The sequence below is a fragment of the Sabethes cyaneus genome, chromosome 1, assembly GCF_943734655.1.
Source record: "Sabethes cyaneus chromosome 1, idSabCyanKW18_F2, whole genome shotgun sequence".
Classification (NCBI taxonomy): Eukaryota; Metazoa; Arthropoda; class Insecta; order Diptera; family Culicidae; genus Sabethes; species Sabethes cyaneus.
The window spans coordinates 64,718,934-64,733,942 of record NC_071353.1 but is presented as its reverse complement, the minus strand read 5'-3'; the positions used below and the strand labels follow the sequence as shown (position 1 = coordinate 64,733,942).

Here is a 15,009-nt window from a genome sequence, read left to right as displayed (position 1 = left end):
ATGTATTTTCTGCCTCATTAACTTTATCTTACTTCATGTTGGTTCATAATTTAATACATGACACTTAAACCACATCATTAATCTCCGCAAAGCGTAGCAGAACTCTTTGGACCAGCGGCGGCTCCTGTATTCATCCAAAAACGTTTATATTGCTTCTGAACACTAACTTGAGTAACAATGTGTTGCGACCTGCTAGCACCATAAATATAAAAATTAAAAAATTACTTGGCATAGCAACATTGTGGATGGCAGACGAACGACAAATTCAAAATTTGCTATCCTAAGGCGCAAATGTCAAACGAGCGGCCCTTTTTAATTTATAGACATAAACAACATGTCGCTAACTAGAACGTTGAAAATGGTTTTGAATGTTTTTTGAGCACCTGTATTGTCAATTTTCATCGACGGTTCAATATCTAAATAATATAATTTGAACCATATTCGTTTATTACTTTCTGTTTAAAATTTAACCATTTTCAAAAAAAAACGTATTATTTATAGACCTTTACAGCTTATAACATAAACGAAAAAATTATGGGAAAAGTGGTTCAACCATTATGTTCTTTCGCTGTAGAGTGTAGTCTTTTCCGCTTAACGATGATGTATAGGGTAATCAACGTATTTTGGACCCCATCAACAGCTGTACATAATTTGGACACTTACAGCAAAATCAAATGGAAGTGTCCAAATTATGTACAGCTGCTGATGGGGTCCAAAATAGGTTGGTTACCCTAGTGCTCTCGTCTTTGGCAATATTGCTAACTAGTAGGTTAGAATACTATTATGAAAAATATGAAGATCTGCGATGGTACACAAATAAGATAAGAGAATAAAATGAGATTTATGTTTCATAAACTTTAATTCACATATAACTACTTGAAACACCTTTCTCAATCTGTTTGGTTCTTCTAATAATATTTACGGTGGCAAACACAAACCTAATACAATATTTTCCGATAATCTAACAATGATTCAATGCAACGTACGTATTTGATTGCATCTTGAAATTTACTAGCGCTCGTTCATGTTATTCAATGTAATATAATAGACACATAATTTCATACGTCATTCGAAATTAGTTTAGACTTAGATGTTTAATCAAACGGAGAAAAAGTTTTTTTTAATGCGCTCATTTCAAATTTACTGCTTATCTCTATCAGACAATTATTTATTACTTAGTTATATGGCGTCGTAAAAGTCTATATAGAGCATAACATAACCATGAAGAAACCTTCATCGACCAGTCGCGATGTGCGACAGTAGACTAGAGAAATCTGAACATTCCTGCTCATGCTATACAATGAGACTATTTCTACAAGGCACAGGCATGCCAAACAATAAAATTATTTAATTTATCCATATGGCCCAATGCGGCAAAAGCACTAGCACATATAACAATAAAATTATTTAATTTATCCATATGGCCCAATGCGGCAAAAGCACTAGCACATATTAATCGTGATATTATGGCAGCTGTAAAACATACTAACAGAGCTTATCCGACAAGGGATGAACAAGACATGAGGCGTGAAATGGGTGGAGGTACTCCACGCTTCTGCAGTTCAACCCCCCACCAGCAGTGTATCAGATACATCATATGCATTACTGAAGCATTTCGCATTGGAACAGTGCAGCGTCAGTTTTATACACTTTAGTTAAAATCGATTCCACGTTCAGCATGTCCACGCTGCCATTTAAGTGTACGATAATAATAATAATAAACCAAATGACTGCGAATCATCGCCTTTTTACGCGTTGGTATGACGTCCTTCTTTTTTATGCTTTTTTGGGCCTGTTTCCTGTATACGATAAAGTTGCAGCAGATAGAATTATCGTCCGGTCTGAGCACCTAATGCTTTAGGTCATTCCTTTTTGACCACCACTCTATTGATGTTATCACTTTGCAATTTATATTTGTCAATGACAATGAATTTACCCAATTTAACGTTTGCACGCAGACTGACAGACAGACAGACTTCAAACAAATGTTCTACCAAAACGTCATTGAAGTGATAATCCCAAAGACAAAAAGCACTAACACCACCTGCTGAAGTCATCGTGCTACGCAAAATTGTCTGTCATAAATTTAACTATACTGCACATTGACTCGTATCTGACAGCAACGCCAACATAACGTTCGCGTATTTGTTGTGTGAGTCTTGGCATAATTGTGAAATGATTGTTTTTGTTGGCGATGTAACGAAGTTTCAGTATTACGTCTGTTAGTCTGTGGTTTGCGTTTCGTAGTATACTTTGCAGTATACTGTAATCTTTTCAACAATCCATAGGAAAAGCAAACTGAATATTGTTTTTTTGAAGTACGGCTGATTAAAGCAAACCGAATTGTGAATTGAAGTTGTGTTGTATAATTTTAAACCTGATAACATGTACTACTTGTTTTACTTCATGAGCCAATTTGGCCATGTGTCATGTGTCAATCATGGTGATAACATGTGCCAATTAGTCAAAATGTTAAAACATTAAATCAATTATAACCCATTTCCTCTATTTCCCTCCTTCAGAATAATTCTATGCTTGTTAAACATAATGAAATAGTTGCTGGAAAAATTATAGCAAGTGTACAACCTCCTGATAGTATAACTCTGAAAGGTAGGGTAAATCATACACTGCTCTTACACTCAGCAGTTACATATAATATGAATGAAGTGTGGAATACAGCAGAAAACAATCCTGCATAAACATCACAATAGATCGCAATAGATCGCAATATTAGTCATGCGTCATGCGAGAGAAAAGAAGTTTAAACGTTAAGAACAGACTTACGGGCTCGAAGAAAGTAATCGATTTTTTTGTGTTTAAAATATGCCTTTGGCATCCCCCAGAAATAGTTTGCAAAGATGCATACAAAAAGATATATATGAATCGTTTGTTTGAGAAACCCCACAAGTCCACTCGACACTATTGTTGGAAAACAACAAAAAACTGATTTTCTCAAAATTTTGAACCAATCCTTATATTTTTTGGTATGAGGTTCTATGATAATATCTAAAATACATTATGTAGACTTATCTTTTGATCAAAATAATGATTCTAGCTGAAATTTAAATCTAGCTGAAAAGGCTTTAAAGTTGGTGGATATTTGGGGTTTCTCAAACAAACGAGAAATTGACAGTGCACTTAAGTAATTTTAGGCCGTTTTTATTCAAACTTGTGATCTTTCCATGCTCATAGTATGTAATTTGCTACCATATATCACTGAGGATGTTAAAAAACTACGTACCGCTAAGAAGAAAAAGAGGGGAGGGGCGCTAAATATTATTTATTAAAAATTTTGAAGTAGAATAATACAAGTTTTAGAAAAAGTTTTGTTCTTTTTTAATCCAAACTTTTATCATGGTTTGCATTTACCTATTAAAAAATCAGAGGGGTTGTGTACAAGACACGACCGCATATATAGGTGACGCAGGACTACATAAGTCACTTTGTAGTGATAGTAGCATGTATTCATGCTTGTAATCATTCAATTCTTCATGTATACATGCTATATGCAACATATATACATGCTACATGCGTTGTATGTAACATTTATCAAAGTAGTAACATTGCACACGTTCAATTCTCAAAAGATTGTGCATTTGAAAACAATTTAACAAAATCAAGAACACAAACTATTGCTTTCCTGCTACCTTACTGACATTAAAGATTGTTTTTATTATCCATGGTTTCCCACGTTGAAGGGATTTTACCAATTCAATCCTATTTTTTATCAACAGCATATCTTTTCACTACACTTCTAATGAAATGGCAAGCATGCGTATTCATACAGTCATAATATAACCGAACAATACAGCTGTAGCACATTTTTCCAACACAGATATCAAGTTCGCCGAGGTTTAATCGTCTCGCAGTAAAGAATTTGCGATCTGTTGGGATAACAAACTTGTGTCATTTTTTCTGGCACACTTCCCTAACACAGACATCAAATTGGACTAGGTTTAATCGCGGTCGTAAGAAATCTGTTGGCGCGGGCTTTGTTACTCTCTCTGGCGTACTTCCCAAGCAAGGACATCAAAATGGTCTAGGTTGAACCGCGGTGTTAAGAAATCTTGTTGAAATGAGGGAACTTGGTCACTTGTTTTGGCTTACTTCCCAAGCACAGATATCAAATTGGTATAGGTTTAGATCATCGTAAAGAATCTTCCAACCAATCACGAAACGAGAATTCTGGTAAAACATAGGTTCATTATTTTCAATTTTTCAATAGTTCAACATCAAGAATCCATACTTTTCTTCATTTGGGTCAATTCTTAGAAGATTTTCCAATCGATTGGTGTACGAATATTGAAAATCGATCGGAAAACCGCTGAGCTATTAGCGTTCAAAACCTTTCCTTTTTCGTGACGCTCGCGTTTTTCGATTTTTTGGAATGACACCCTATCTCAAAACTTGCCGTAAGACGTAGTCCTACGTCAAAAATAAAAGGTAAACGGAGTAACAGCGGTTTTTGAACTGCATAAATGGACCACAGTAACACGAATTCACATCGAATAGAATACCTTGATACTTTGCTAGTAGTAATTAAAGATATTATAACCAGAAAATAAACATTTTAAATCTTGGATAACAATCGTACTATGATTATGGAACAGAATCTGTGAATAAGGGCCTGTTCTCAAATTACGTTATACCGAAAGGAAATGAAGATACGTGAACAGCATCTAAATACTTCGAAATGATAAATGATTGATTTTACAGTTACTCGGGAGTGCTCGACGGATTATTTACATTAGGAAAGCCACCAATTAACAAAAATGATAAATAGAAAATTAAGCCTTTTATTTATATATTGTGCTATGATTAACAGTGTATAGTAAATGGTGGGCTACTGCTTTTGTGAGAAAAGCATGGATAGTTTAGTCTGTCGATTTCTGGAACGAGATTGCTACAGTTCTTACTATATCTAGATTACAAGTACGGTTTATTTGCGTTTATCTTGTCGACTAACTAATCCAAGCTTATCTGCATTTGCAATCAGCTCGCACTTTTTCAGCTAAAACATCCTTTTCTTTTCGATTTCATACGCCGTTCTTTTACTTTTAATAACCTTCGCCTTGCATTCTTTAGTCCGCCGAACACTATGTTTCTTCTTTTTGACTGTGTCCAACTCGTAATTTTTCGATTCCGAAGACATTTTTACACTATTGAATTGTGTTGCGAATACAACATTGCACGTAAATATTGAATGATAATTTTGTACCTATCGCAGCGCCGCTCTAGGTGATTATCGGAAACATGGATATTTGGGGTTTCTCAAACAAACGGATATTTGCAACCCCAATTAAAAGGGGTTCGTGGAACTAACTTTTTCTGGAATTTTGAGGGAAGGTGTGGATCTCCTCAAGGATTCGAAAACTGTTAAAAAGTCCATTTTCATAAAAATGGCGTTTGTGGGGTTTCTCAAACAAACGATTCATATAAGTTTACTACTAGGACAGGACGTGCCAAGTGTCAGCCGCGACGTTGACCCAAAATTGACCCAACTTCTGATTGGCTGAAAGCGACGAGCAACCGTTGACTGGAAAATAAAACGCTTTCGCTTTCAGTGTTGCTGAAACTCGTTAGTGGAAATACGACAATTCGCGTTGACGGCATTAAACGATCTCTTGCACACTCATAGGAATGCCCGTATGTACGTGTGGGTGAAAATCATTCAAAATGTTTCGATCGATTGCGCTCTTTAAGAAATTCCTATTCCGCTTCACCCCTACAGTAAACTTTTGGAGGTGGCAGCAGCTTACGTTCGTCAACGCGAATAAGTTATTATTTCCTAATTTTGATTTCTTTTGTATTCTGTAGTTCTATGCTTGGTTCACCATTAGTTTTGTTTGTACACGAATTTTAATTTTCAACATGAAATGCAAAACATGATTTTGATCGCATAAACTGTATTCGTATTCGGAAGCTGTTGTTCGGCAAACGAAGTTATTCCTAAAATAATATGTGCAGGCAACAGTGGTGCAGAGTGTAACAAAGAATATTCAATCGGGATGGCGGTCATAATAAAAAGAAGAACAAGAAGCCAGTTGGCACGTCCTGTCCTAGGTTTACTAATATAATTTTGTGCCGGAGTTACACATAAGCGATGGTAGCGACATCATGTTTTAGTTTGCCACTGCCACAATGCTCGAGGGGTACTCCTTCGTAGAATCACTTGTGCATTACACAAAAACCTTTTAGCACACTTCTCGTTCATTGCTTGTTAGTCTGTTCTTTGTGTTTCGAATTTATTTATTTATTTATTTTTTATTTATTCCTAACCTAGAAAAAACTTGTTTTTTGAGCGCACTTCTATTCATAGTCAAATCGATAACTTCACAATACATGTTGTAACAAGACATCATTCTAATCATAGGCCCATTTTGGGCATTGGTTGTTCTTGGTGGCTAGTCATGCAAATACGCCAAAAATCACCCCATCGACATCTCTATATCGAGCTGCAGTAAACGTCAGCGACAGCATGTCCGGGGCTCAAAATTTGACAGCGGGCCCAAATCAGACTGCTGGCAGTTGAGTGAAACGCAGTGCTGAATTGCTATCTCATTTTCGCACACACGAGATGTTGGCGGCGAGAACATGGTTGTCTGCCATGGGCTTGCCAAAAATACTCGCAATGCATTCAAAGTTTTTTAGTTGCTGATTTTACGTTTTAGGAAGTTGTCTTCTTCTGATAGTATCGATCTGGGTGCTTGTGATTGACCCAACCCATCGACATCTCTATATCGAACTGCAGTAAACGTCAGCGACAGCATGTCCGGGGCTCAAAATTTGACAGCGGGCCCAAATCAGACTGCTGGCAGTTGAGTGAAACGCAGTGCTGACATGTTATCTCATTTTCGCACACACGAGATGTTGGTGGCGAAAACATGGTTGTCTGCCGATGGGGTGGATTGACCCATAAACTAGAGTGACTATATATAGAGTGGCAACAATGTCAAAATTGGAATGATAATTATCTGTCAGTGTCATTCCAATCGAGCAGACGACTAATCCAACGCATATGCAGGAAAGAGAAAGAAAATAAGCATTGCTAGAGCATTGCATACTTTTGGGATGACATGTCGCCACTCTGTATATAGTCACTCTACCATAAACCAGGTTTCGCTGTTTCTCGATCTATTTGGTGCATTGAGTGTTTCGCCGTGTTGAAAATTTATGAAGTTCAGCGGTCGACTTTTTGAAGAACTTTCTGTTTTTTCGCAGCCGAAAGTAATAATTTATCAGGGAGGGAAACGTGATTAGATCTGTTTTGCCAAAAGTTAGTGCTAGTAGTGCGGCTGTTCCTGTTGTTGTTGTTGCTGTTGCTGTTGTTGATATTATTGTTATTAACTCTGTTATTGGTATTGTTGTTGTTGTTGTTGTTGTTGTTGTTGTTGCTGTTGTTGATGTTGTTGTTGTTGTTATTGTTATTGTTGTTGTTGTTGTTATTGTTGTTGTTGTTGTTGTTGTTGTTGTTGTTGTTGTTGTTGTTGTTGCTGTTGTTGTTGTTGCTGTTGTTGTTGTTGCTGTTGTTGTTGTTGTTGCTGTTGTTGCTGTTGTTGTTGTTGTTGTTGTTGTTGTTGTTGTTGTTGTTGCTGTTGTTGTTGTTGTAGTTGTTGTTGTTGTTGTTGTTGTTGTTGTTGTTGTTGTTGTTGTTGTTGTTGTTGTTGTTGTTGTTGTTGTTGTTGTTGTTGTTGTTGTTGTTGTTGTTGTTGTTGTTGTTGTTGTTGTTGTTGTTGTTGTTGTTGTTGTTGTTGTTGTTGTTGTTGTTGTTGTTGCTGTTGATTCTTCTATTGTTGTTTCTCCTATTGTAGTTGTTGTTTATACCATTGCTGTTTTTATTGTTTCTGTTTCTGTTGTGTTTCCTTGGGCGGCCGGCAGCCCCCGTACACTCAAGATTGTATTCGCTGTGAGATGGCGGGAGTTACATTCTTTATCAAATTCCTATTCTGCTTCACAAGTAGAACAACCTTATGCGAGTGGCAGCATAGTTTTCGCACATAGTGGATAAGAGGATTTCGGTGCACCACTCCAGTCATTCATACACACATACTCCACACACACCCCACGTATGCTCAACACACCCCACGTATGCTCCACACACCCCACGTATGCTCCACACACGTACCAGTACCAAGCACATACGCATAAGCGCTTAGTTGCTTACAGAGTCCAAAAAGTCACAAGAAGATCGCGTGCAGACATGCTGCTTGAACTGCTAACGGAAGCTAGATATTGAAGGTATGAATTGCGGTTTCTATGGAACTACGATAGTGCAAGGGAACGGCTCTAAAGAGTCAATTATTCAGTACCTAGAGCAGCAAAAGATTAAACACCTATCGTTGCTGGCAAAAGCACCGAAGAAGAGATACAGCTCAAACATCCTCGGGTGCGATGTTTAGTTATATTTCCGGTAGTAAACCCAAATAAACAAATCTATTCATTTCTTTGTTGTCAATCTTGATGTAGTTTCGCAAGTATCGGATTGTCATTTGAGGGGCCATTTACGAGATGTATCACCAGGTTATTAGAGGAGAATCAACGCTTTTTCTGGAATGACAAAGAGTACCTACATTGTACACGCGGTCTCTGATGGTCACCGGGAATTTTTACTTAGTGGTAAGGATCCGTGGTCGATCCTGTGCCGAATGAATCATAGTTCTTCAGTACCTACGGTCACGGGCTGTCGTTCTTCAGTTCCTTCGAATACCAGCGCAGTACACTTCCACCGGATACGGCGTCTGTCCCTGGGTCTACGGTCTCTACTTGGCTTTCTAAATCTCATCTAGTCTGTCTCATCGAGGCTCAATACGACGCGTTCTCGTTAAAGATGTTGCAAAATGGCGCCTTGTCTGATCTACAGAGACTATAAATTACAGAGGCGCCGAGACACTCAAAAACCGCTAAATTTTGAACGAAAGCGGAGAGTTACCTTTATTTATGATGGTACTCTCCGTTCTGTTTCAAAATTTAGCGGGTTTTGAGTGTCTCGGCGCTTCTGTAATCTATAGTCTCTGTAGTCTGACCCTATAACGGTTACTGCTGGTGTGAGACAGTGCTGCATATTACCACCGCGGCTGTTTCTCATCATTACGGATGAGATACTAGTTAGTGCTGTTGACAGTAGACCAAATCGTGAATTAGCTTGGAATCCTCTAACGAGGGAGCAGCTAAACTGCATTGAGCTAGACGACCGAACGACGCCGAATCGATATGCTGCCAGCAGGTCTTTTACTCAATGTAGCAAAAATTAAGTCTATGATTGCGAACACTGATAATCGAACCAATTTCACAGTAGCGGGACAACAGGTTGAGGAGGTGGAAGCCTTGCAATATCTTGGTAGCCAAACAACGCCCGATGGTGATACCAAAACTGATACAGCAACACGAAGCAGAAAGGTCACGATTGCTTTTGCAAGCATGCGAATCTAAAATCAGACGTAAACCAGAATTTACATCTCAAACGTTAAAGCCGTACTGCAGTATGCCTGCGAAACGTGGTGCGTCTCAGCGGAGACAACGCAAAAACTGCAGATATTTCAGTGCCTGCGATATATCATTCGTGCCTGGTGGCCTGACAACTGAATATCCAATGAGGAACTCCATCCTCGATGTCTTCAATGGCCGATAGCAACAGAGATTCGTGAACGTAGGTGGAAGTGGGTCGGCACACTTTGAGGTAAGGAGCGAACTATATCTGCCGAGAAATTCTCAACTGGAATCCGCAAGGACATCGAAAAAGAGACACACTCAGAGGCTCTACTTAAACAGCGACATCCGAGTTGTTGACGACAACTGGCGAAAGATGAAAACCATAGCGGATAACCGAAGGCAGTGAAGATTTCTGATTTTATTCATTTGTTCTACCGGACCGGCAGACAAGTAAATAATAAGCGAGAATAAAAAAATACGTAAAGAACATGCATGCGGTGAGAATCGAGCAGGAATATCGCGCGGCTGTTGAGACAATACTCAAGAGTCAAGCGACACTATGTCTATACCATGATGCTACTAAATGCTACGATGGAGACAAGAACTTCAGAAATGAGAATCCGGTCTAAGAATACTCGGCATGTTGTGGAATAGCGACTCAGACATTTTCACAGACAAGCTTATTGTGTCACCGTTTATTTGACATTCCAGAAACGAACCACCATCGAGTGTGCGCCGACGGGCTCCAGAAACAAAGATTCGCCTCTTAAGGCTCTTCTCTCGTTCTTTGCTTCAAGCTACAACTTTCTGGGCGGATTCTTAGGGCGTAATTACCAATAAATAAATGAATTAAGCCAGTACGTTGCAATTAGAGTATGCGAGATTAGGAAAAAAATTAATTCACAAGATTGGAACTGGATCCCGAGCAAAAAAAAGGTGGCGTACGAAGATACAAAGTGGATAGGTCATCCGGACTAGGCTTCCTCTAGTCTTTGGTCTCGGGAACCAGAGATTTGCGGAACCCACCCGGTACTGCCCGGCTAATTGTTAGAACTTGGGATACAGAACAGCTACCGAAGGAGTGGAAAGTTCGGGTTATCGGTCCGATCCATAAAAAAGGCGAAGTTGGACTATCAGAACTATCGAGCGATCACCGTTCTCAATGCCGCATATAAAGTGCTGTCCCAAATTATTTTCCGCCAACTATCACCAATTGCGAACAAATTTGTGGGAACTTATCAAGCCGGCTTCGTCGAAGGTCGGTCTACAACGGATCAAATATATACACTGCGGCAGATCCTCCAAAAGCGCCATGAATTCAGAGTATTCATGCACCATTTGTTCGTTTACTTCAAAGCCGCATATGATACCATGGAACGCCCAGTTAGCTTCGAGGTACGATGCTGGTCTAACAAACCAGTCGTCGCATGTTCGAATCTCGACTAGGCAGTACCTGCTAGATAGAGTCAGTAGGATCGTCAGTAGGATCGAGGGAGGGAATCTAATTACCCCGTAATTTTCCTGTACTCTAACAGCCGGCTACGAAGTCTATCGATAAAGAAGAGTAATGTCTAATGACGATTTAAGCCCACGACGTTTTGATACCATGGACCGAAAAGATCTATGGAAAATCATGGAAGAGATACCTTCCCCAGCAAGCTCATCAAACTGATTACGATAGATGGTACACAGTACTGTGTTCAGATTTCGGGAGGATTGTCAAGTTCATTCGAATCACACAGAGGGCTTCTGTACGAGACTCGACACGGTCCGGCTCCTTATCGTCGGCGGAGCCTGAAGGGTTTTCCGGTTCACCGGTTTTAACGCGAGACTGGAGGGTTCGAATTAGAAAAATAATTTAATTTTATCCTGGTCTGATTTAATCGATAGTCAAACGATAACTCGTCGTAAAATTAAAACTAGTGGCCACTTATATCTACAGTTTACAATGTATATCGGTACATAAGCATGTATATTTTGTTCTTCGGTTCTTCGTGACTTGCTGCAGCAATGTATATGTGCACACTCGGGACAAAATCGCTACGATGTGCAATGTTCGAAACACGACGATAAGACGATAGGACGATAGCGCTGTTGCATCTTTCACTCGTTATTGCAGTGATGCCGATTCGATCAGATTATTCTGAACATCCTCCCGCCGTTGAAAGGTGTCCCTTTCGAAACTCTGCTCTGGGTCGATGGGTAGAAAGCACAGCTTCGATACAGGTCTTCGCAAAATTCCATTCTCTGTTTTGACGTCGACGACTCGTACAACACCTTCGGTACCAGGGATGACCTCGATAATACGGCCAAGTAGCCATTTCTGAACTGGCATGTTGTCCTTTTTGATGAGCACAAGTTGACCTACTTCGACTTCTACCTTCTTGTGCCACTTGTATCGTACTTGTAGCGACGAAAGATACTCCGATTGCCAACGATTCCAGAAGTGCTGAATGATAGCGGTGATGTGTTCATTTCGTTGCCTAGGATGCTTACGTTGATCGATGACTACGGGACGTGCGACAGCGTTCAAAGATCGAAATACCAAAAAGTGTCCCGGAGTTAACGCCTCAAAATCCTCTGGGTCGTCCGATAGCGGGGTGAGCGGTCTCGAATTTAAAACCGCTTCAATTCGACACAAAACGGTTGAGAACTCTTCGAAACTCAGAGCTGCTGCTGCTGTATGCTTCAACAATAACACCTTGGTTTGACGGATGTTTGATTCCCAAATACCGCCGAAGTGCGGTGCCTCTGGGGGATTGAAGTGCCACTCGACACTGTTGCCGTAGGCTCGTAGAATGTCGTCTTGGTTGTCGAAACTCTTAAAAAACTTCTCCCATTCTTTCAACAAATTAGCGGCGCCAACAAAATTTGTGCCGTTGTCGGTCCAAACTGCAATAGGTCTACCTCGACGGCTAACGAAACGATCGAATGATGCCAAAAATGCTGCGGTTGATAACTCGCTGACCAACTCGAGGTGGATCGCTTTTGTTGCCAGACAAATGTAAAGCACAATCCATCCTTTATACTCGACGGTGGAACGTTTATTGCGCTGCTTCAAGAATACTGGTCCACAGAGATCGATACCGACTCGATAAAACGGATACTGTCCTTCCACACGGCAAGCTGGCAAATCACCCATGTACTGTTGAATTGGACGGGGATTGCTCTTGAAACAAACGACACAGCTCTTGATGACCTGCTTGACCACGCTTCTTCCTCTGATGATCCAAAATTCCCTTCTGGTTGCAGCAAGTGTGACCTGAATACCGGCGTGCATATTGGACTCATGGAAAGACCGGATGATTGCACCTGTGACGGGATGGTTCTTGGGAAGGATCATCTGGTGTTTTGTATCATATGAGCAGGCCGATTTCGATAGACGTCCACCGACCCTCAGTAGTCCGTGGTTGTCTACAAACGGAGAAAGCGGTATTAGCGAATGGTTCTTCGATGTTACCTCCTCTCGTAATTGGGCGAATACTTCCGGAAAGCTCTCCTTCTGGACGAGACGAACAATTGTAAGCTTGGCGTATCGCATTTCCTCTGCGCTAAACTCTCCACGACGTTGATTCTCTGCACTACGCTGACGATTCTGGAACATGCGCTTGATACGCGCGACGACTCGAAGCATTATGTTGTACTTGCTGCAATTGTCGAATAAATGCAGCCTTTCGACCACTGCGGGCATGGCGGTAACCTGGATCAATTCTGGCAGCTGCATTGGGTCAACCAGCTGCACTCCCTTTGGCCAGACGATATCGTTTTTACGTAGGAATGGCGGTCCACACCACCAAAGTTTAGATGAATGAAGCTCTTGGGGCATAATTCCACGTGAGACCAAATCTGCCGGATTGTCATGCGTGCTGACGTGACACCATTCGCTTGGGTCGGACAGCTGTTGTATTGCAGCGACACGGTTTGATACAAAAACATCCAGTTTACTGGGGCAAGTGTTGATCCAGCTGAGAGCAATAGTGGAGTCGGACCAAAAACGAACTCGGTTCACGGTAACTGGTAGGGATCGTCTTACATTATTTGCTAATTGAGCGAGCAAACGAGCTCCACATAGCTCTAGGCGCGGAATCGTGGTTCGATTTCCCTTGATAGGTGCGACGCGAGATTTTGAGCATAGTAAACGACTGGAGATTTGACCTTGCGAGTTTCGTGACCTTAAGTACAAACATGCTCCGTAGCCCTTCTGCGATGCATCACAGAACCCAGCAAGTTCTACAAATTCTGTTTGCAACAATGGAAGTACACAGCGACTAATCCGAATTGTGTTCATCGTCTGTAACTGTAGTCGATACTCGTTCCACCTGTTTTCTATACCAGCTTCCAGCGGCTCGTCCCAATTTAGTTTCTCTTTCCATAGTTCTTGCATGATGAGTTTGCCCGTCATAATAACTGGTCCTGCTAGGCCAAGTGGATCGAATAACTTTGATATGTCTGAGAGAATTGTTCGTTTGGTCGGTACTCCTTCATCAAAGGCAATTGACATAACTTCGAAACTGAATACATCTTCATCGGGTTGCCAAGTTAACCCAAGGGTTTTAGTTCGGCCTTCTTTGTTCAGCAGTACCTTTTGCTCCAGCCTGGCTTCGGGAATATCAGCCAACACCTCTTTGCTATTTGAGCACCACTTATGCAACTCGAATCCTGCCTTTTCGAGCATAGCAGCTAGTTGCCCTTTCAACTCTCGTGCTTCCTCTACCGTATCAGCACCGAATAAAACATCGTCGACGCATACCGATTTCTTGCCAACTTCTGCTGCAAGGGGATACTGCTCTGCTTCATCTTCACAAATCTGCATTAGTGTCCGGACTGCCAAAAACGGGGCGCTGGCAGTACCATAGGTAACTGTCGTTAACTGATAAACACCGATTTCATCCTTGGTACTGGATCTCCAAAGAATCTGCTGGAAACGTCGATCTTCTTTGCGTACTAAAATTTGTCGGAACATTTTCGAAACATCGGATGTGACCGCGACCTTGTACGTTCGAAAGCGAAGCAGCGTATCGACCAGCTGGGGTTGCAACGTTGGTCCCACCATAAGTTGATCATTCAGCGATTTTCCATTGCTAGTTTTAGCCGAAGCATCGAACACCACCCTGAGTTTCGTCGTACTACTATCTGGGCGTTTGACAGCATGATGCGGCAAAAAATACTGCTTTTCCGATTGCAACTCTACTGGGTTGAACGTGCCAATTTGTTCCATATGGCCCAGGTCGATGAACTCCTGCATAAATTGTTTATAATCAGCGTAAAGTTTCTGATCCTTCGTGAGTCTCGCCTCCAAAAGAAGGAACCTGCGGTGAGCCATGTGTCTAGAGTCTCCAAGGTCAATTTCCATGTTTCTGAACGGTAGCGCTACAGTATACCGACCTGTAACATCACGACTGTGGTTCGATACAAAATGATCTTCCGCGGCTTGTTCTTCGACGGACCAACTATTTTCGGAACCGTAATTTTCGATACACCAGAATTTCGAAACTTGTTTGTCTAATTGTTCATTCGTCACTGAGAGCACTTGCACTTGAGGGTAACTATCTCTCTCCTTTACATGACCACCTGCAACCC

The 15,009-nt window shown here is 41.0% G+C and overlaps 1 protein-coding gene across 1 annotated transcript; it reads right to left on the bottom strand.

Moving 5' to 3' along the window:
* Positions 1–11,539: 11,539 nt before the first annotated feature.
* LOC128745771 (uncharacterized) lies at positions 11,540–14,782 on the bottom strand. The gene has a single exon (XM_053842847.1). The coding sequence runs from the start codon at positions 14,780–14,782 to the stop codon at positions 11,540–11,542; it is 3,243 nt and encodes a 1,080-aa protein (XP_053698822.1).
* Positions 14,783–15,009: the final 227 nt, after the last annotated feature.

Bases quoted from the DNA above. Each gene is read 5' to 3' on its own strand.
- LOC128745771 (XM_053842847.1), bottom strand. From the start codon at position 14,782: ATGGAAATTGACCTTGGAGACTCTAGACACATGGCTCACCGCAGGTTC.